The sequence below is a fragment of the Terrapene carolina genome, unplaced genomic scaffold, assembly GCF_002925995.2.
Source record: "Terrapene carolina triunguis isolate 2854851 unplaced genomic scaffold, T_m_triunguis-2.0 Scaffold142, whole genome shotgun sequence".
Lineage (NCBI taxonomy): Eukaryota > Metazoa > Chordata > Testudines > Emydidae > Terrapene > Terrapene triunguis.
The window spans coordinates 1,477,627-1,501,628 of NW_020664493.1; the positions used below are offsets into that span (position 1 = coordinate 1,477,627).

General features: G+C 42.9%; 1 protein-coding gene across 1 annotated transcript in view; it reads right to left on the reverse strand.

The window, feature by feature from the left end:
* The window catches only part of LOC113406861 (LHFPL tetraspan subfamily member 6 protein), a 189,236-nt gene extending 166,063 nt beyond the window's left edge, over positions 1-23,173 (reverse strand). The window contains exons 1-2 of the mRNA XM_026653653.2: positions 23,010-23,173; positions 20,550-21,110 (exon numbers count right to left, since the gene is read on the reverse strand). Of these exons, the coding sequence (XP_026509438.1) occupies positions 20,550-20,934 (385 nt within the window). The 5' untranslated portion in view covers positions 20,935-21,110; positions 23,010-23,173. The remainder of the gene's footprint in view (positions 1-20,549; positions 21,111-23,009) is intronic.
* Positions 23,174-24,002: the final 829 nt, after the last annotated feature.

Below are 24,002 nucleotides of genomic sequence, written 5' to 3' on the forward strand. Positions count from 1 at the left end.
GGGGCCAGGGCCCGTGGAGGGTCCTCTTTTTTTATTTAATAGATATGGTAACCCTATAACTGTCTTACAGCATAAATAAAAGAGTACCAGCATCTACTGCAATATGTTTTCACGCAAATACTTTAAATAAAAAGTAAGTCTAGAAACTTAAAATAATCAATAATGCTTTATAAAAGACAAAATATGTACAGCAAACTTACAAAAGGGAAGATATGAATAACTTTCAAAAATACAGAAACATTCTAACTAGCCATTTGCACATACAAATCCTCTATTTGTATGCACACTCTGATAACTGCAAGTGCAAATTAGGCTTGTAAGCACACATGTATATTTGTGGAAACAGCCCTGCAGTATCAATTTGTGTCATTTGGTAGCACACTATGCATCCAATTCTAATCAACGCCACTTTTGTACTCCCCCTATTCTGAGACATGCCAGGGATCAGTTCAGATCTCAGCACAAGCTATAGCTGCTCCAACTTGTGTCTGGCTACCAAAGGCCACAAAAAGATGCTTGAGCATCCAGGAGTATCTGCAACACTCAGACCAGATCTTCCCCCCCCTGGAAAATGCCTGGGGTAGTGTAGAGATCTCACATATATTAAGTACCACCCAGGCATTCCCTGTACACTGGAGAAAGTCCATGATGACAAGATATACCAACTTTAGGGCCTCCTTGCACTGATGGAGTGACAGGGCCATTGTGCAAGAGATAAACAGGTTCTTTTCCGGGGGTCGTTGGTCCTTTTTAAATGAAGCAGGTCCAGATCTCTTGTGCCAGAACAGGTGCTCCCCATTTGGCCAATTAAGAGTGGGGCTGCATCTGGGCCTATAACGGATCAGGGCAACTCAGAGAGGGAGGAGGTACCTGAAGGAAGCTGTAGGAGGTCCCTGGGGGAAGGCAGAAAAATAGCAGAGGTATGTGCTGGCCACCCCTCCTGAGCTAGGGCTGGAGAGGCCTATAGGCAGAAGAGCAATAGAGGGGTTGCTTGCTGACGTCCAAGCCACAGAGGGCTGAAGGCAGGGAAGCGGTGGAAGGGCTTACCTGGTGATATCTCCATATCGGAGAGCGAGAGGCTGAGGGCCAGGAGAAGAGTGGAAGACCTACCTGTTGGCCTGTCTGAGCTGAGAGGACAATGGGACAGGGCCAGTGATGGATGCTCCCCTGGTGAAAATGAATTCCCAGCAGAGAGGCTGAGGAGGGGTTCCCCACCAGCAAGAGTGAGGTTGCACTCTGGCTGGAAGGGCTGGGGTGGCTGTCCTGGCAGAAGAGCAGCAGAGGACCAAAGACAAGCCCAGATGTGGTGGAAGATGCTAAAGTGTGGTATGTGATACACTGATGGGCTAAATGTTGTGGGATTCTAAGGACTAAATGCACTGGGGGTGATATGTCTTTGGACCTTTGTTACGGATTATTTGCACTTTGCCTATCATGGAGTCCTTAGGGCTCAAGAGGAGAAGTGGAACAGTAACCCCAGTGTTAGGGCCTGGGGGTGCGCAGGAGACTGAAAGGGGGGTGTTTGGGGACAGGAACCAGGTCATTCACGGTTCTGTATTTCGATGAGCACACACAGCCTCTATTGCAGTTAGCTGCGTTTATCACTCATTTCTTGAACCTCTAATGCAACCATAAAAGGAAAAAAACCTCAACTTCTTGGAAGTCTGGAGTTCACAATGAAGAAAGAAAGGTTTCAGGATGGGGCGGAGGGGGGCTGTTAAGCTTTGGGGGCTTTCTTTTAGCTGGGATGCCAACCTGAAAATCATCTACTATTCATGCACAATCACAACTTTTTAAAACATGTCATTCTGTCTTAACGTTGTATATTATGGATTGCTACAAAGCATTATATGTTAAATGACATGTAATCCATGGAGCTATTAGTTTCTGGGATCAAAGATACATTTTTAAAGTGTGGTTGAATATGAGTTTACACCACACATACTAATGGCTCCTTTGAAAAGGGTAAATAATCCAGATTACATTAATCTTTTGAACGTGTATTTACCCAACAGATTAATGCATAATGGCTTTGAAGGGTATTACAGTCCATGAGATCTATGGGCTAAAATCTTCTCTCCAATCTGCATGTTAGATCTAGTCTATGCTCTTCATAAATTGTTCTCAGCATGTTGGGAGAGTAGATCCAGATATCCAGAGATTAGTCTGACATTGATTGCAGGCAAGATAATGGAGCGGCTGATATGGGACTTGATTAACAAAGAACTAAAAAAGAGTAATGTAATTAATGCAAATCAACATGGTTTTATGGAAAATAGATCCTGTCTAACTAATTCGATGTCTTTTTTTGACGAAATTACAAGTCTGGTTGATAAAGATAATAGTATTGATGTAATATACTTGGACTTCTATAAGGCATTTGACTTGTTACCACATGACATTTTAATTAAAAAATTAGAATATAAAATTAACATGGCACACATTAAATGGATTAAAAACTGGCTAACTGATAGGTCTCAAAAAGGAAATGTAAGTGGGGAATTATCATCGAACAGGTATGTTCCCAGTAGGCTCCCACAGGAATCAGTGCTTGGCCCTACACTACCTAACACCTTTACCAATGACCTGGAAGAAAACATGAAATCAACACTGATAAAGTTTACAGCTGACACAAAAATTGGAGGAGTGCAAAAAATGAAGAGACTAGGTCACTGTTTCAGACTGATTGAGATCACTTGGTAAATGGGTTGCAAACAAGCAATATTCATTTTAATATGGCTAAAGGTAAATGTATACATCTGGGAACAAAGAACGTAGGCCACAGTTACTGGATGGGAACTGTATCTAAGGGCTTATCTACACTGGCACTTTCCAGCGCTGCAACTTTCTCGCTCAGGGGTGTCCCAGCACTGGTAGCTATGCCCTCATGGAGGTGGTTTTTTTAGAGCGCTGGGAGAGCTCTCTCCCAGTGCTCTGCCACAACGACACAAGCTACGTTAAAGCACTGCCGTGGCAGCTCTTTAACGTTGCCAGTGTAGATTAGCCCTAAGAAGCAACACAAGGGTGTTGTGAAGATAAATACACTAAAGACTGTGAGGTGCTCAGATACTACAGTAATGATGGCTATATGAATACCAAAACAGATAGTTGGTACTTAATCGGTCTGTAATCTATCAGTTTCTTCCTTTTTACCTTGCTATCATTGGCTGACTAGTGTAATTTGATGACATCAAATCATGAAAGTAGAGGTTACAGAAAAAATGTGTGTGTCTTAAAAAAATTAACCACATGCAGTTTTAAGTTCTTCCAAACCCTATATTTTTGACCATCATGCTTTGTTTGTGTTATCCATCTGAAAGATCAGCGTTCTCAGAAACGTAACAGTTTGACAAACTGTGGGTCACACTAAAGATTTCATCTGCCCTCTCAGATTTACCTTCAGGTATTTGGGGATAAATTGCAAGGAAAATTCCGACTGGAATTAGTGAATTTGCATTTAAACCTGTTGAGACTGCAGACATATGTCTGCTTTCCTTTCTGGTTTATGTACTGTTCAAGGTTACTGGAAACTAGACGGCCTGTCCCTTTAGCTTACTGCAATCCAATTTCACTTTCAAAGTGAAATTGTATTTGAGATCTCAAAGCAAACACCTGTCCCACCTATTCATGGCAGTGGCGCTGGAACATTTTTAATAGTGGGGGTGCTGAAAGCCAACCCCCTTATCCTTGTCCACCGCCCCCCTCCCCAGAGCTGAGGCCGGGAGCAAAGCCCAGGGCACGGGGCAGCAGCAGATTCCTGGGCGCGTGGGGCCAGCAGCTGGGACCCCGGGCACAGGGCCAGGAGCCCGGGGGCGCTGCAGCACCCCCCGCACCGCTAGTTCCCGCGCCTATGGTTCATGGGATAGAAGAGCTTTCAATTCTGTATCCTCTGTTCTTTTTCAATTCTGTATCCTCTGTATAAATTAAAAATAATCTGTAATCTCTGTTTGCAGTATTGTTGTAGCCATGTTGGTCCCAGGATATTAGCGAGACAAGGTGAGTGAAATATATTATTTTATTGGACCAACTTTTGTTGGTGAAAGAGACAAGCTTTCAAGCTTAACACAGTTCTTCTTCAGGTCTGGGAAAGGTACTCAGAGTTCCACAGCTAAACACAAGGTGGAACAGCCTGTTTAGCAGAAGGAGTTAGCACACGTTGCAAAAGACCATTCAAGGTGAAAAGGGCAATTAACACTTCTGCAGTCATAGGACAAAGGAGGGTTAATGGGTTACAGATTGTTATCATGAGCCATAAATCCAGTGTCCATAAATCCAGAGACTGTGTGATAGTAATGACTGCTTTAATAAAGATTCTTCTGTGAAGAAGGCAAGAGGCACAATTTGGAAGTGTGTAAATCAGGGATTAATTCAAATGAGAAGATTTGCATACAGAGTAAAATCCTGGTCTCAGTGGTGTCAATGGGTTTCAATGGACCAGGATTTAGCTCACATTGGACCAAATTCAGAGGTGATGTAAACAGTGGCGAAAGATACACATCTGTCAAAGAAGTCTCAACCGGTGTAATCTTCACATCAAGCAGCTAGAAAAAGGTACAAGTTAAAGTTAAGCTGGAGAAGAGGGGCTAATATAACCCAATCCTTGCACTCTCCTATCCATTGCTTTTCCTGGTTGCTCTGTAGAAATCTTGATTTTAAAATTCCAGAAACAAGCACAGAATTCCATGCTCAGACTGATTTGGAGGAAGTAGTTGCCAAGCCAAGAAAAAACAATCTGAGCAAAGTTTCTAAATTCTTTGCAGCCCTTTGATATTCACAAATGATCTGCCGCCATCCTTGCAGATTGGGAATGGAGGAGTTTGCATTCAGGTGCCCTCATTTAGAATTGCTTAACTACTAGGAGGTGTCCTCCATTTTGAAAAGGTCCACAAAGACACTCAGATCAAAAAAAATAAACTAAAATAAAAATAATCACAAAGTACATTACCACCTGAAAACTACAGCTGTAACTTACATGTCCACTGGGGACAATTATGACCTATTTACAGACATACACTATTGTGTCTTCCCTTGGAGACCAGGAGGAGTGATTTAACAATGCTGCATTTTATTCCTGCTTTAGGGTTTCATTTTACAAGAACAAATAAAAGCACAATTTCTTAAAAAGCTCATCCCACTTTATTCTATTTTATATGACTGCACAGTAGATTTGCCCTGAATTGTATTCAAACAGCCTCTCAATCACTCTGAATTTACAATCTTTTGAAATGTGTAAAGATTACCATTGGTCTTTTTTTTTATTTATTTTTTACAGAAACTTGTTCAAGTATCTTATCTTTATTACAAAGAGAGACTGCAAAGTCTTTAATATAGTCTAAATTCACAACCAAGTGTAAATTTTGACTATCCTTGTGAGGGCAATTGAAGTGAAAACATTTGCATGCTAAGCTTCATTGACTAAGAATATCCTGAGTTCGTATATTTGAAGGAGGCTGCTTATCTGAACTGTTTCAAGAGATTATTTTACATCTTTAAAATGTTAATATTTTATAAGTGAGAAGGTTTCCAAGCAACTTATTAAGTGAATGGAGTATTGCACCCATTTAGGCCAGATTCTAAATTGGTGTAAATCCGCTACTTTGATTAACACCAGCCGGGAGTTTGATCCACAGAGCAGTTAGTTTGATAGACTCCTCTTTCAAAGCCAAATTACATTCTGTATTTCAGTGAGCTATTTCTAAATGGGTTATATGTTCACCTTTATCAGCATGATATAATAAGGCTACACACCTTTGAGTTCTGATTCATTTCACCTTGACACCTATAGGAATGTCAAGTATTAACTTGAACTTAGATTCCAAAATATTAATAACCATCTGTATATGGATGTGTGTATGTGCACACGTGTCACACACACAGCCTGTCACAATCCATAACCTAACTGTTCTTTTCGTCCTTCTAGCTGAAAAACAATAAGGACCGAGACAGTCAGTTTTCATCACCATTGACTTACAGAACTGATCATCTTGGAACAATACAAAGACTTACAGAACTGATCATCTTGGAACAATACAAAGCCTTCTACTAAACTTGTAATAGAATTATAAGGTATATGCAGCATAAATATCTGCATTTGCAAATATCCCTTATATAAAGGATTAGCTGTCTATGATAAAGCTGCCTGTGATGGGGTGTATAGATCCTACAAAGGAACGGATACTAAAGGGTTAAAAGGGGGAGCCATCACCTCCCTAGCTGTAGCCTAGAGGCAGGCTAAGAACAGCAAGGATAAAAGGCTGCAACCCAGCCAGACCAGGGTGCTGGAGAGACAGAAAGCCACAGTGAGGAAGTGCCCTAAGGTAAGAGTGGAGGAAGCTGCCTGGAGAAACCACTTGTCCACCAGAAGGGACTGGAGAAGATTACCAGGCAGGAGGTACATACAAGGCCCTGAGGCCTGGTCTACACTCGGGGGGGGGGATCGATCTAAGTTACCCAACTTCAGCTACGTGAATAGCGTAGCTGAAGTCGACGTACTTAGATCGACTTACCGCGGTGTCTTCACTATGGTGAGTCGACTGCTGCTGCTCCCCCGTCAACTCTGCCTGTGCCTCTCGCCCAGCTGGAGTACAGGAGTCGACGGGAGAGCACTCGGGGATCGATTTATCGCGTCTAGACTAGATGTGATAAATCGATCCCTGCTGGCTCGATCGCTGCCCTCCCATCCATCCGGCAGTGAAGACATACCCTGAGATAGGCAGCAGCCCAGGGACACAGCAGATTTAAACGAACTCCCTCATTGCTCCACCCAGGGTCCCTGAGCAGGGAACCAGGCCTTAGGTTCCCTGAAAATTTGACCCTTAGGCCTTTATTTTCAAAATGACTAGTGATTTTTGGACACCTTCATTATTGGGTGTCCAATATGAGAGACTCTAAAGTGGCCTGATTTTCAGAAGTATTAAACAACTACCCACTGAAAATGAGGACCCTTTATATTGTCTCCAGTAAGTTATCCCCAAATCACGGATCACTTTGGCTAATGTAAGACCAGGAGCCTAACCTTAAGCATACATTTTTGAAAACTTGGACCTATGTCTTGCTAAAGAAGCTCATATTCAGTTGCCATCCAGGGATCACTTACAGTTTCAGAAAAGTTTGACCCACAATAACAAAGAAATATGTTGGCTCAGTATTCTACAGCTACTTACTAATTCCACTTGAAAGAAAAAATGCCATTATCCCTAAGGAAATAGAATTTTCAGACTCCATATAGTACTTTACTCTGCAATTATGACAGTGTTCAAAATCAATGATATCAACCTTTAGGCCCTTTATTTATCTACGCTCCTTGAAACAAGGGACCAGACGCTCAGCTACTGAAAAAAGCAGAAGCTTCTTTATATTTTATTTTACCATCACAAGCAAAAAACACTTTGGAAGCTGAAACATCTTCCTATTCATTCATTTTTACACAGTGATACAATCATAGCTGAATCTTCTTTCCAAACCTGCTCGGCAAAATTATTATTGTGCAAGTGCTTTGCAAAAAGCACAATTGCCTGAAATTACGCTAGAGTCAAATGTTGATTAAAAAAAAAGTGCCACACAGGGAATGAAAACTAACTGCTGTGAAAGTTAATGAAACTCACTGAGTGCCAAGGGCACAGGCAGCCAAACTGAATTGAAAAAGGTGCCAGGAAGGGGGGGCTCTGTAATCAGACTAGCCACTAGGGTAGATGAGATAAGCAGAGCGACTTTTCTCTGCCATGAGATCAAAACAGAATGTAATTCTTATGCATGAGATGAAAAGTTAAAATATCCTCTAGACTTCCTGTGTTCATAGATCGGATCCCAGGGCTTAGTGCACAATATGGAATTTGCCTTGCCTAGTTGAAGGTTTGTCACAGCTCTTTCAGGTCACTGAATGCAGCACAGAAGCGCTCCTTCCTGACACAATTTTTATTTCATTCTGTTATGGAAAAGAGGAACAAACTGAACAGAGCTCTTGATAGTTCAGCACAAGTTAGCTGCAGCCCCACACTCAAATGTGCTGACATGGTGAGTGAATTCAGACTGCGTTACTGCCAGCGAAGCACAAAAAATAAAATAAGATAATCAGAAACTAATGGCCACCATTCAAGGGAGGGCTCATTGCTCACAAAATGAGTGGTTTCCAAAGCAGCGCTCCATTATAAAACATTAATAAATAATTATACTGTATGTTTAGTAGATAGGATCTTTCATCCCATAGGAGGCTGAAACATGTTACAAAGTAAGGGCCCAGGCCTGCAAACACTTACACATGTGTAGAACTTTATTCAAGGGAGCAGTCCCATTGAACACCAATGGCACAAAGGGGCAGGAAAGCAGTACAGTCCCTTAGGTAGTGTTATTTGCTGGTGTAACTTCTTAGAGCATCCCCGAGGCTGCTCTGATTTACTCTGGGGAATGAGCTGGTCTATAGCAGTGCTGGAAATCAGGGGAGCACAAAGGTGACATACATCCTACTTTGTCTCACCCTTCACAGCTTGGCGTTATCTGAGAATTGGGCCTCAAGGCCTGATTCTAGTTTATACTAGTGTTACTCCATTGGGGTTTCCACCAGTGTGAGCTCATAGCCCAATAACCCAGATTCTGCTGGCAGTGACACTGGTGTAAATCTGGAGTAACTCCACTGAAGTCGAGCTGAAAGCATGTTTTTCTGAATGGCTCTGTAAAACTCTACAGATAGGATTGGTTCATTTCTCACTCCAGTCTTCACTGCAGCCAACTCTGTTTGCCTTATAGCCCCTGCCCTGAAGTCAGGGAATTGCATGAAAGTCTCAGCCTTCATTTAAAAAAACAACCCCTAAGTTTCTAGCCCTCAGAGTTATAGCAAAAAACACAAATCCTAAAGGCTCAAAATCCAGAAGGCAAATCCAGAACCCCAAATTTACCATTTTATAATCTCATGATTTTTTAAGCCAATCCTGTGATTTTGAGGGGCCCATTTCATGGTTTTTGAATGCTTGGGGTTGGCAATACAGACCTTTACACAAGTATTGCTCCATTTTGAGTGATGTACTCTGGTGTGAGATAATGAGTCCCCATGAATGGGAAGCAAAGCTAATGACTGCCATGAGAGTTAAGATCTGAGCAGATGTAGGACTAAAATTGCACACTACAAATGATTTAAAAGACTTGAAAATTTATAATATTATTGTACTACAATAGTATCAGGAGTCCACCTTGCACTGAACACAGTGGCTAGAAATGCCTAGTTATTTATATTTATAACACATTAAACTATATAAACCTGCCCCAACATGATAGATTTTAAAAAAATCTCAACCACACAAACAAAAACCATAGAACTAACATAACATTTGCAAGCCATCTGTCTATTGGCTTAGAGTGAATGCTATAACCCTTTCCACCACCTTTTACCTGTTTTGTCTTTCAACTGCAACATTTCTGGGGCAGTGACTGTCTCTTACTCTATATGCAGTGCCTTGCACAATGGGGCCCTGATCTCAGTTGGAGCATCTAGGCTGTACTATGAGATTAAATTAATAATATAATAATAAATAACTGTGGAATGAAGTGCAAATTTGCATAGGCAGATGTACAAACCCCCAAACATCACTTCATGACTTTTAAAGCTTGTAAAAGTATTACAGTGTTTGAAGGGTGCCTATTACACATAGGGTTTAACCTCCTTTATGTCCTGGTTAAACCAAAGTACCGTTAAATTCACTCACACATACTCACTGAGGTCCCCTAGCAAAATGCATTGCTACCCAAAGCATCTGCAACCCTTTTAATCTGAATGCTTTTAAAAAACACTTTGGCTAATTGGAGTTCTACTGTATTGTGGCCAAACTGAGTTGCCCATGGTGTTCTAAATATCAAGTTCGTTCTCTTTTAAAAAATCTTAGTCCCAAATTGGCTTTCAGTAGCTCCAGCCAGAGACAAAAGCCCAAACTTGTGAAGAAGTCAGGAAGCACACTTTCTTTGGAAACCTCAGGGCTATTTCTTGTACTCTACTGCATAAGCAGGTTTCATACCCTTTCACTGAGAGCTTTATTTTAGAAGCAGCTTTTATCATTCCAGACTGATCATTCATGGCTTTATCTCAAATCCTTTATCCTTAAAGCAAGGGACAAACTCCATATCCCTTTGCATTGATTAGAAAACCATTCTTCTGGAATTAACAATGCCACTTTATAGTACAAAGGCATCTTTATTCAGGAACAATACCAGACAACTGAACTGTCAGATTGCAAAGGAAAGGTCAAATCTTTACATTACCACAGCAACAATACAGAATGTTTATAGGGGCAGTGCATTTCTTTTGCATTCTCTCCTGAGGATTTTGGTTCATGTAACAAGAAATAAGAGCGTCTTATAATAATTTTTTTAAATTTATATATATAATGTGAGATTTCCATGAAATTCCTACCAACTAGTAGTAAGTTCAGTTAAAGATTTTCTCTGTCAGCCCAGCAGTAAATTTTACTTACAAATCAATACTCAAAATAGTCAGTTATCATAAAAAAACACTTTCAGGAATCCACTGCTTGATACTGCAAGGTGCCCAGCACTCTGGCCTTGATCCAGCAAAGCACTTAAGCACATGCTAAGTACATGAATGGTCCCACTGAAGTTAAAGTTAAGCACATGAGCATGCAGGATCAGGGTCTGAGGGTCTATCCTGAAAAGTTCGGTGCACCATCTCGAAGAAGCTGAGCACCCTTGAGTCTCATTATCTTCAGTAGGAATTGACAATGTTGAGGAACTGCCAGGTTTGAACCATAAGGCCTGCTCCTTCTCCCACTAAAGTTGAAGAATTTTGCCATTGACTTCAACAGGAGCAGGCCCTGAGTGATGTATCAAAGGAAAGCACAGTTGGGAGGCGGGGGAGGGCCTAGTTCTGCTCTGTTACACCAGTGCAAGTTAGTGGCAACTCCACTGAAGTAAAAGGACTTACATCAGTATAAGCAATGTAAATGAGATCAGACTCAAGTCCATGGCATCATGGGAAGCCCATGGCACAATCTGACAATGTCGGGTTTGTTGATTGTGTGCAACTTTTCATGCCTAAGCTAAAGAAACAAAGACATGTGAAGTGACTGGCAGGGGACTGTCATGGACCATTATGTGCAACATTGTCACTCTGGCCTGTGAGGTCATGTGACTGCAAAGTTAGCCCTTCCTTCCTGTGTGACTTCTAGTTTCTAAATTAGGTCAAGCCCCTTCCTATTTGCTATGCCATATGACAACAACTGCACTGCTAGTCTGCAAGCCATGTGTCTGACCTCACCTTCATGATTAAGGAGCTAGAAGAGGTTTTCATTAGACCTTCGAAAGCCAAAGCCCCACAGTTCAGATGGTAAAAGAAGGTATATACAGAGAAGTAATACTACAGTAAACATTAAGTAAAGGAAAATGTAGGCTGAATATCAGGGACAAAATTTCTAATGGAATTCCTATTAGACTGTCTCCCAAAGGAAGTGAGAAAAGCCCCATTAAGAAGTCATTTAAAACTGGATTGGACAAAGCCCTGGAAAATGTGCTGTTGGGAACAATCCTTCACTGTCTGTGGGACCTCAGCACATGATCTCATTGCTAATTGGAAAATACTGCAACATTTCAGTGACTAAGTGAAGTTTCCAATAACATTCAAACACCTAAATGTGTTCAGGAAGCAAAACGAGCTGAGTCTTTTAACCCAGAAACAAAATTACTAACTCTAGGCCAAATTTCTTCTCTCATTTACTCCAACACTAATGCAGAGTAATTCCACTCATTTAACTGGAATCGCTCCAGATTTACACCACAGCACAGGAGCACAGAATTTTCCCAACTCCTTCCAATTAATTTTAATTTAAACTGTTGATATTTTAAAAGCTTGAACATGGAATATTTTCTATAATCTTTATTTTAGAATAAATTTTCTTACCATATAATTCTCTATCATTGCTCTTGGGGCTTGATCCAGCAGAATATGTTGGTAGCTTTCTGAGCAACATAAGCTCTAAACAAGCTTTGAATGCTGGGTCTGCAGTAGGCCAACCCTTCCTGGACCTGTCTAGCTTCTATCCTATGGGCTTGCACAGCCCACCGAGTTCTTACAACCCCAGGCCAGCCAAGAATTAACTCATGAGCGAGTGGGGCTACTCAGGTGAGTAAGAGCGCACCATTGTGAGTAAGGGGTTCACACTCTGTCCCTAAGCGCTTTGCTGGATGGGGTCCTAGGGCTTGAACATAGCCTCCAAAAAGAGTGGTACTATAATAGTTATAAATGACAAAATTTACAGAGACCCCTCTTGATAGAATCACCTTTACTTACTGGGCCAAACTCTCTTGGCATAACTCAAACTTGGGCCTGACTTCAATGGAGCAATGCTGATCTATGCCAGCTGAATATCTGGCCCCCAATCTCCATTAATGTGAATCAGTGTCTCTCTCAAAGATTTTCATTAGTATGACAAATAAGCCCTTTCGTTTGACTTTGTTTTACAAGACAGCAAGGCCTAGTAGTGGGCTGAGCATGAGATTCATTGTGCGCTAAGAACTCCTGATTCTTGGTCTGTCACTGATGCCATTTTGGCTTTGAACAAGTCACTCGGCATATCAGTGACTCAGCTTCTCCATCTGTAAAATGGAGATAATACATCCTTATGAACCTCAATTCTCCTGAAGATTAATTAGTCAATGTTTGTAAAACCCTTTGAAATGTAAAGCACCATGCAAGTGCTAAGTATTGTTACTCTCCAGTATGAAAAAGGAGCTAAAAAATGAGACAAGCAAGCATTTCTATATATAAATAAAACAGCACTCGGAGTTTTCTTTAGATCAAAAAGTCTGGTCTTAATGCAAAATTCTGCTTAAACTCCAAACAGCTGCAACAATAATCAAAGCATCACACAGTACTTTTATATTCAACATCAATAGCAAAGAAAGGAGAAGGAAAGCAACTCTTCCCAATGTTTTAGCAGCATCATTCTTTTTTGGAGGGTTTTTTGTTTCATTTTTTTGTGCGTATCAGCATTTTCATTATACACTTGCTTTCCAGAGGTTTATAATCTGACTTTTAACAATTTGCTCCAGGCTGAAATTTGGCATGCATGGAATTTTTCTCCTTACTTAGCTGAAGCTTATTGTAGTAGTAAAAATTGTTGCAAAAATAGCACAGCTCACTGTAAACAAATGAATACACACCCATTAACATCTCTTTCAGTTACATTCATGTTTGGAACCATTCTCAATTTAGGTCAGTGTTCCAACCAAACAGCCTCAACACTTTGGGACAGCTGGTGTAAATTGTGATAATTCCATTGGCTTCAATGGAGTGATGACAATTTACAGCAGCTGAGGATCTGCTCCTTTCTCTTTCAGCTGACTAAAGCAGGAAGACACAAGGTTTAGGCCAACAAAATGGAACAAATTTAGAGGGGAGTGTGAGTCTAAGTGACAACTGGAGAGTCTAAATTTATATTTTTTTCTGACCCATATAAGTGTATGTTAACTTAGACTCCCTTATAGTCATATGCAGTGGGCCAGGCTCAGAGGTAATATTAAGAGGGGAGAATTACACTTGACTAAGGGGTGTGTGTGTGTGTATGTGTGTAAGAGAGGTGAAATTGATGTAATCTACACACTAAGGGAGCCCACAAGTTGTAAATTACATCATCTTAGACTCGCTTCTGAATTTGTCCAAATGTCCTTAAATTGTCACTTTTGCAAGCATACAGCAGGGGATCTTATTACCTAATGTTCTACCATATGGGCTGCAAAATCTGCTCAGGATGGCAGATTTTTATATGTCTTTCCTTTTATCATGTCTTCCCACAATAACCACCTTACTTATGGCCTGACTGATCCTGCATTGCCTGCAAAGGTAAAACTCTCATTGGAGTCAATGAGTTTTATTCTGTACGGTGTTACATTATTGTAGGCAGATGCACCTTTGTAAAGTTGGTGTAAAGTGGGCATTAAACATTACCACTAGTGATCAAAGTGGCTGGCTCTGGAAGCCAAGATGTAATATCCAGGAGTGCTGAGGCTAAGCCAAAAAGGGGTGTGGTCTGCACAAATATACACTGCACTCTGTCTCTATGTAAAACAGGTGGGGCAGCTGGAGTGAACTGGAGCAGCTGTGAGGCCGCTCTTAATTGAAGCATAAAGCTAATGTACAGGAGATTCTACTCCGTAACAACATCAAGCAATGCCATACTCCTCGTTTGCCTCAATGTTGATGTCTTCTGGCACAGGTGCCGACTTTCTCATTTCCCCAGCAGTGCTCAACCCCTGCTCTGCCCCAGGTCCTGCCCCACTCCACCTCTTCCCACCCCTGCCCTGCCTCTTCCCACCCCGCTCTATCCCCTTCCACTCCCCCAAGCGCACCCCACCCTCACTCTGCCTCCTCCCCCTCAGCGCCTCCTGCCCACCGCTGAACAGCTGATCTGCGGCAGTTAGGAGGCGCTGGAAGGGAGGGGGAAGAGCTGATCCGTAAGGCCACCGGTGGGTGCTGGGCACCCACTGCAGCTCCCACGCAGTCGGCACCTATGTCTTCTGGGGAGGCACATGTTCCTTTCCATGCTTTCATCTTTTTATGAAAGGGGTGTGTGTGTGTGTGTGTGTAAAAGATGTAGTTTGTCTTTGTGTAACATGGATGATCACCCGAATCCATGAGAAAGTCACTGAGGTGTCCTACCTGACAGAAAAATGGGAGAGAGGAAAAAGTGGCAAAACACCTCATGTGATTATTGACTGTAGGGTTCTCAACTAGAGCAGGCCATAATATGGAAATCCCTTCCTGTGAAAAATTGTCACGGTTTTTTGAAGGGGTGGGGGGAATTGCAGATTGTGACAAAAAGTCAAAAATGCAAAAATTTATTGCACAAAGGGATTTCCAGAAAAATTCCACTTAGAGACAAGTGAAATGGAATTTTTTGGCTTGCCATCTTCTTGTCTGGAAACCTCTTGTCAATTTCACTGTTTCCCAGCAGACAGAAATTGAAATTGACAAGAGCCTTCCAGCTAGGCAGCCTGGGAATCACCATTTTAATTTTGCTGATGGAAAACTTGATTTTTTTTTTTTGTGCAAAATTGAAATATTCCCATGGAAAATTTTGATTTTGAATAAAGGGTGTTTTCAATCAGACAATCATTCTGGTGGAAAATTCCCAACCAGCTCTATCCTCCGCATCTAGCCAATGTTTGTCAAGAGCAGGCAAGAGTCTGTGCAGGCTAATACATGACTATTGCCCTAGCACAGGGTTTGAGGAACTTTACAGTGGCTTTTCCTGAGGGTTATTTTTCTTCTGCAGATGTTTTCAGAATTTATCTTAGAAACTGCTTGAGCCTGTTTTCCCATATAGCCAAATGTTCCAAATTCCCGAAGCTACAATAAAAGGGCCATCCGTGTTCATGGGTTACAGTCGCAGCTGGTGTAGACACAAGGGAATGAAGAGAGAGAAATAGGGGCTCCTCATTTGGCTCCTCCCATTTCCAAAAGGAACTCCTGTCGGAACTTGTGGAATTCTGGTGTAAAAACTACTGGAGAATCAAGACAGTGCAACCTAGTCAGTTACACCAGATTTACCTACAGAAAAGCAACTCACTTTTCAGATGCATAACAAACTGGGGGTTCAGCCTGACCACTTCTGAATTTTGATTTTATGAAATTACCATATATCTGTGGATCCCCCATGAGTTAGCAGACTTGTGTCATGTCTCTTCCAGGCCAGAGACAATGGTGAATGATCACTATTCAGTGATCAGCTGTTCAGAGTAAAACACCTTGGGACAATAGGTTTGCTCTGCCTGGGAGAAGACACTTTCTCCTCTTGTCTGAAGGGGTGGGTGGGTTGAGGGTAATGGAAAATTACCAAAAGGCAGAACAAAAGAAGTAGGTGACCCCCACCAGGAGTCTATAAAGGGACTGACAAGAGGGAATGAGAGGAGACACAGCCATCTTGCACTACAAACATTAAGATGCAGGAAGCTGCTGCAGGGGCAAGGTAGGCAACAGGGTGGAGGACTCTGCCTGCCTGTGAGAATACAGATGATTTCTCAAGGGAAGGATGAGCTAATGAGGGACATTGTGTGCAGAAGGTTTTATTGTTTGGTGTGATCTGTATTCTCCTGTGCTTTACATGATGAAATATAAAGAGCATAAAGTTTGATACATTAAACAAAGTAAGAGTGAGTGACTGAGAGAGAGAGACCTTCACAAATACTGTGTGCCTCTGAGGGAGTCAAATTTGTAAATGAAAAGCATCAGACCTTGGCGGTGGAGTTCTGGGGGAGGGTGTGTTTAAGTACTGGGAGTCTGAAGGGTCAGCCAGGAGGGGTAAGTGACTGGACAGCAGGTTCCAACACGCAGAGGGGGAGTTCCAGATAGAAGGTCTGGGCCCTGTGAGTGTGCCTAAGGTGGTGCAATGGCTGCACTCCGTTCAGGTTCATGGAGCTTGAAATACCTTTGACAATTCAGAGTTCAAAGGCTTGGAGTCCCTTTGGCATTCCTAGTGGATGGCCAAAAAGGGGTGCTCGCTAGGATCTGTGACAACACGCATCCCAGAATTAAGACCAATGGGTCTAATTCAGAGATATATCAAAGATGGTGAGTCACCATTTCACTCCTGAATATGGCTCAACACAGATTCAAAGGGAGTTTTGCCTAAATAAGTGCAGATTTCAGTTCTTTTCTTTCGTATGCCGACCCTTTTTATGAAGAGTCACCTTGCTAGCATCATGCTCTTTAAATTTACTGTATGTGAAATACTGTATCTTTCGATACACTGCGTGTAATAAAACTGGGTAACCTTTTAGTTCATTGTGCTTTTAATTTGATTGCTCTTCATTCAGAGAGTGAAATTATTCATCACATTAGTATGTCATATCTAACCAAATTGCAATGAAAAGAGGATCGATAATTAGAGTACAGTTTGCTGTAGATTTGTTAAACTTTAGTTTTTGTTAAACTTTACAGTTATTTTTAAAGACATACCTTTCAGTACAGTCTATTATAGGTACATGATATATATCTCAATCTTCCAAACATTCAGAGTAAACCAGCTCGATACATTGCACTTACTATTCTCAATGAAGACTGTATGCATCTACATAACTGTGCCCTCAAGAGGTTATAGACAGTATAACTTTCACATTGGTTATCAGTACTCAGAAACAATACAGCAAAAGTGCTTGTAAAGTATCAGCTACAGCAGTAGCAGTTCTCAAACTATGATCTGTGGGCCACTGATGGTCAACAGAGAGCTGGCTATCCAAATGGTGCTGGCTCCTTTTCCTTGTTTCTGGCTGCTAATTGCATAAGAAGAAACTAAATATACATTAAACACTTTCCTAAATGTTACTTTTCCATGTAAGCAATTGTTGTAATCGCTGCAGTGATATTGGGATCATAATTAGGATGGGAAGTGGTTTGTGTGATTGAGAATGGGAGGGAAGAGTCCACAAGGCAATCTCTGTGTTAAGACTGAAAAAGTTTAAGAACCCCAGAGCATAGTATCCTAGTATTGTTTTAAAATATATACAGACCCCACTCTCAGGATCCTCTGAAACAGTAAACGAGCCTCTTAAATGCCAGACAAACCAATTTTGAAACTGCTGTTCCTAGTCTGTGGGGATTTGCAGTTTCATGCAGGTTCTATCATTCATTTTTCAGGAGAGGAGTTGGTTTATGGTAAGCAGCCATGAGTAACTAACTCTTGGTTGCCACATACAGCAACAACTCTGTGAAACCCCAGCTGTAAAGCCTTAGCACCATTTCACTAGGGCAGGCTTAGCTGGTTTTACACAGGGGTTACTCCACTGACCTCCCTAGAGTTACTCCTGATTTGCACTCAGGTGAGAGGAGAATCAGGCCCTGTGTTACTAGTGCCCACCCACATCATCTCAATAGCAGAGTAAAAAGCCTCTGATGCCAGAGCAGGACAATCAGATCAATTTGTCAGTATTGGCCAGCCCCCAATCGCTGTATCCGAACTGTATCGTGTTCTCACCTGCCCTTATGTCTCCCACTACAAGGCATTTGGCCAGTTAGTTTATTCACCCAAGTTAGTGCCTTTTAAAACACTTAGTGCCCATAACTGTAGTACCTATCAAAACCCATGAGCTAGAAAATCTATCATGTTTTTATGTTTGTGTTTAACATCAGCTAATATTCTTTTACATTCAAACATTCCCCCTGAGTTGTTGACAGCAGGCACAACAAGTGTGCTGATGCAGAAGAATCAGAAGGTGAAAGCATCTATAAACAGAAGGTGAAAACTGACTGACCTAGAATCACTGCCAAACTGAGTGAAAGGCAAAAAGATAAACAAACAGCATAAAAATACATTCGATAGTTAACATACTTTTCCTTTCAATAGTCTATGTCTTGATTAGTAATATACATAGAGTAATAGTAAGGTTTTTGGGGAGGAAATTGGGATAAATCTTCAGCTGGTGCATAGCTCCTTAAGACCATGGAGCTATGCAGCTTTACACCAGCTAAGGATCTGACCTCTGTTCTTTACTTTGACAGTATCCCTTTAACTTGTCCAAGTTACTGACCCACCACACCATCCCCCATCCCTAAGGCCTTAAGTTGCTTTTTATGTACCTTCAGAAGTGATGGTTTCTCAATTAGTTCATTTCTTGGGCATTTTACAGCATTGCTGCACGAAATCAGAGATAACCCTAAAACCCAGTAGAGGGGGAAATTACACATGCTGTGTAAATAATTTCTGAACTGTAAGTAAAGTTGTCTGTGATTTTCACAAGTTCACTGATCTTTTGGATTGCACCTTCTGAAAATAAACTCTGAACACTTATGTCCACCCCTCCTTGGAAAATTGTTTTGCAGTCTATGCTGGAAAACTCCGTTGGCTTGCACTGTAACCAGTCTAGACAGTATTTGGTCCTGCCATGCGGGCAGGGGACTGCACTCGATGACCTCTCGAGGTCCCTTCCAGTCCTAGAATCTATGAATCTATGAATCTTAAGGATGCCTCTTCCCTCATCACATTTGATTCCAAGTCTCCATCAGCAGTCAGAGAGGGGTGGCATACTAGTTACAGCACAAGACAAAGCCACAAAGATTTGTGAGTTTTCCATTCTTTCTGTTCCCCTTCCCTCAATATTGACTGTGGAGGTTGTCATATTTCACTAGCATGGATTGTAATCAGACACAGGGGCAGCCTGGCCAGCAAGCCTGCAGAAAGGGGGAGTGCTGCCACAAAAACTGGATCAACTAAAATTAAAATCATCTGATCAGAGACAAATTGAAAACAGAAAACAGTGGCTAAAAAGCAAGCAGGAGTGAAGCCTTTGTGGTGGGTGGAAGTGAAAATAACCAGTCTGAGTGGGATCACACATATTATTTAATCAAATATCTCTCCATCCCTCTGCCTGCGGGCGGGGGAGAGGGTGGAATTTCATGACAAAGTGGGCTTTTGGAACTGTAAGTTACTGTCACAATTCTCTCTCAAGGCGTTGCTATTTTCTTCCAGATTGTGAGCCATATTAAATACAGAAATGTCTATAGGTCACACAGCAGACAGAAGGCTGAAGTAACAGTGTCAGGTTATTTCTGAGTGTAGAAATTACTTCAAAGCTTTGCGTCAGATTCTCAGCTGATGTAAATGAGCTCCTTAATGGACCTACAACTTACACTAGCTGAGGATCTGGCCCAGATAGTCTTCCTTTCCTTTCCCCTGATTTTCAACTTTAAACTGTGTAGTGCAGTCTTGTTTGCAGTGATATACTTAAACATTTATTTCCATTTCATTACTGTGTGAGCCCTGTTTGGAGGGGAAGGAATTACAAGTCCCAATGAAGCACACAACTATGCTTTCTGAATTTGCACTCCTAGAAATGGCTATCACAGGACATGTGAAACATAGCAGCTTTGATGGTTTCTGCGCTGAATGCCATTGAAATACATAACCTCACTATAAATAGTACAGCCTAAAATCTCATTCATTTGAATGGTTATTCAAGAGGAAAGTGTTGCTGGAACATATGCAATGTTCCAGCACCACTTACAACAATACCGTGATGCTTTACTCTGAAAAATGACTCTACAAGCATAGCATTGTGGGGTTCCAAGTTTAATATCTCAGGAACTTTGAGGTCAAATTTGATCTCAATCTATAAGAAAAAAAAATTCTCCTTAACTGTCAGCACTGCAAACTCCAGCTAGGACCTGAGAGTCAAGCTGTATTCTTTCTGGCTTTGGATCCTCTATTCTGTAATAAAGATTCTCCAGTTGGAATCTCGGGTTTGACCCTGCAGTTGGATCCAAGTGGGTAAACCCATACCCCCTTGCAGTGCCCTACTGAAGTCAAGGCAAACCCAAGACAAAAGACAATCCCTTCCCCAAGGCGCTTACAATTTAATTGTACTCTTACAACCTAATAATAGTTTTAAGTGATTTAATGCAGCATACTATTCTGAAAGGTTAAATGCCAGCCTGACAGGAACTTCAGTATATGAGAATGAACAAGGTTAACTGAAACCTGCAGAGGTGCTATCGTAAGAAGAGAGAAAATAATGCAGTCACTGTACAAGCACAGTACAGGAACCAAAAGCTTGTGACTTACCTCCCAGAAACTGGATGCCTCCTGCTACCCTGCCCACAGTTCTGGAGATGAGCTCGGACACACAGCAGCCCATGAGTGCAGTCAGCGCCACCAAAAGGAGGAGGCCACAGCCCAGCCCCGTCACCACGGTGCAGATCCTCCACTCAGCACTTGGGATGGCCTGGAAGGATGCGTAGCGGCCACACTGCTCTACCATCACTGTAGTCTGGCGGCTCTCATCCCGCACTGGATAGGAACACCTCCGGAAAGTGCCAAAGGACACTGACTTCTCCAGCTGAGACCCCAACAGCCAGTAGGGCATAAAGAATCCTATGCAGGAAGCAGCAGCGCAGAGGAAGGAGAGAAGTGCCCAGATCATCCCAGTGCAAGTAAGGCTGGATGCCATCTTTCTACTCACAACCAATAACGGTAGCAATGAGGAGAGAGGGACTGTGTGTGTGTGTTAGTTTGGGGAGATTTATGAGTAACCCAGAATCTTTCAGTCCCGGTCAATCCTCAGCCTAGTAAAATCTTGAATCCTAAAGGCCATGACGCTCTCTTCCGTCATGAAGATGAAGGTCCCTGGTTAAATAATAACAAGGAGGAAAATAAAAATTCAATAATATTAAAGTAATAAAATAAATAATAATCAATTCCACTCTCTGTAGTGCGTTCCTTCCAAGAATCTCAAAGCAATGAGACACTGTTCACATAAATCACACTTCTACCTCAAAATGGCTTCCGTACTATTATTACAAATAGCACCTAGAATTGCCACAACTGACAGAGATTAGAGAATAAATATTCCATTTTCTTTACTATGTTCATTTGCCAGCACTGTAGAGCCAGTTTCAATGTCCGTCCCCCCCGCCCCCATGTAGTAAGTTAGTCAGTCATTTTCCTCTGTTGTTTGTGTTGGTCTTTCACACAGGGGAAAGGAAAACCTCTATTTAATCCTTAACATTTGAGGCCCTGATCCTGCAAAGACTTACACACATGCTTAACTTTATGCATTCAATGGGACGACTCATAGTAAAGTTAAGTATCTGAATAAGTCTTTGCAGGATTGAGGCCCTTGGGAAGTTACGTAAGTAGTATTAAAGCACCTAATTCACAGATGAGTAAAATGAGACTTCCATAGGTTAAAATTTTGTCCAAAATGGCCAGGGATTTTTGGTGCATCAGTGCTCAGGTTCCCAAAAGGAGACACCTTGTGCCTGATTTATAGAGATGCTAAGCATCCACAATTCCAACTAAAGTCAATGGCAGCTGCAGGCATATTAGTACCAAACTATCCCAAGTTGAGTACCCAAAAATCTGTGCTGCTTAAAAGAAGCAGCCACATTTAAAATTTTGCCTGCAAGTGGTTTGCTAAAGACCTGAGGAACACAGCCTGGCTCCCAGCCTCCTTCTCTAACAATTACATATCTCTAATGTAGCACTGTAGCATCCTCCCACTTCCGATTACAGTACAGAACTAATCACTACTCTCCAAAAGTTGGAGGAATATTTTTTTAAATCCACAATGGATCATTACGTCTGAATCCAATAGCATTTGTATGGTTATGATCATTTCTCACAGTTGCTGCCAAATGAATTCTGACAGCTATTTACTTTTTTTTTAAGCATGGCTACATGCCAAGTCAGTGAATTCACTTCATGTACAGGCAATAAAATTAATACTCCATTTTTACCAGCAGGGAATGTAGGAAAGGGTCTTAAAATGAAATTAACCATGCACACCACATTAAATTTGTTTACTTTTTTAATTTATTTAAGAAAAATAATCCTCTGCTATGAAGCTTATTTTCTGGCAGAAGAGTCTATATGTATTTGTACCAATCATCTGTATGTATTCACCTCACCTCTGACCTACAAAAGATCAAAAACATGGGAGGAAAACCTAAAAAGTGGTATATAATGTATCCTGTCTCCTCTGTGTCTCTTTAGGTGGTAGGCTCTTTGGACCAAAGGTTGTCCTTATCTCTGTGGCTCATGCAGTCCACATCACACTAGCTCGATGATGATAATTAACAATATACAGGTAGATCACGGTGCTTGAATTTCCCCCCCCGATTATTAGGAAAGATCACGTGCTTTAAAATAAAGGACAATATGGAGAATTTGGTGGTAAGGTGCCAGATGCTACTCCCTGTGAAATGAACAGCAAAGCTCCCATTGACTTCAACGGGAGCAGGATCTCGCCCTAGGAAAGTCTGCTTTCATTCATAGCCCGACGTGCTAGTTTAAAAAAACAAACCTATGTTGCACTGTACTTTTTGTGTGCGGAACAATGTACCCAATATGTCAGTGTCAACTTGAAATCTGAACCCGTCCAGCCTGCATGAAGATACAAAGTCTCCGGAGCCCTTTCTGGTCCGGGGGTAGAACCGCTCTCCCATTCCCTCTCACGCTGCCCCCCTAAACTTTCCGGGAGGCGTTACTGTAGCAGAGCCCCCGCACTGAGAAAACCCCCGTTACCTGGTTCACGTGGCAGCTGTGAGTGACTGTGCAGCGCAGCGCAGCCCGGGCGATCTGGAGGCAGGGATGAGCCAGGTCCTGGCTGTCTGCCGGGGGAAGTTGCCCCTGTCAGGTGAGAAGGTGCCGGGCACAAGGCAGCCGCCCGACTGCTGGGCGGCCAACTTCCAGCCTGGCGGAGGCGCCCAGCCAGGCGCGCTGCTCCCAGCTGCAGCGGGGCAGGCAGCCGCGGCAATGCTCCGCGGGGCTGGAAAGGCACCAGCCAGCCAGCAGCGGGGCGGGGAGCAGCCCACGGGCCGGGAAAGGCGGCTACTGACCCGCTGTGCCAAGGGCTCGCTCGGATCTTCCCGCTCCCAGATGCGCGGGGAACCCTCCCGGCAGCGGCGCAGGGCGGGCGGGGCTGGAGGACACAGGCGGGGGCGGTGCGGGGCTGGGAGGCTCGCGTGGCCCCTGCTCCTGCCCCCCGCGCCCGGGCACTCCCAGCAGAGGGCTGTGTGGGCTGCCGCTGCCACGCAATGGGCTTCAAGGCAGGCAGGGCGCGCGGCTGCTTTCCCCTCCCACCGCCTCCTGCTCACCGGGCGGGACCCCGCTGCAGGCACGGCAATTGCGGGGCTAGCCGGGACATTCTTGGAGACTGAGAAGCGCAGAGACGGGGGCGGCACAGGCGAGTGGGTGTCAAACTCCCCGGAGAAGCATCAGTCAAGGGAGCCCCGCCCCCCCCCAGACCCTGCGGGGGGGGGGGGTGGAGCGATGTGGGGGGAGAAGGGGATGGATACGTGGGCTGAGGAATAGTGGAGAAAGTTACATTGCAGTGGGGCCTTGGGTTGTGTCTCTTCTGGGGGGAGGCTTGTTCCCAACAGTGAGGCAGATAGGGAGAGCTGGAGGAGCACAAGCCAGCCGCAGAGAGGAGGATAGGATCGGAGAGGGGTGAAGGCTGCAATCCTTAAATGGAAGAAGATGGGCTAATCCCCTGAGGACAGTTGTATGGAGGGAGGG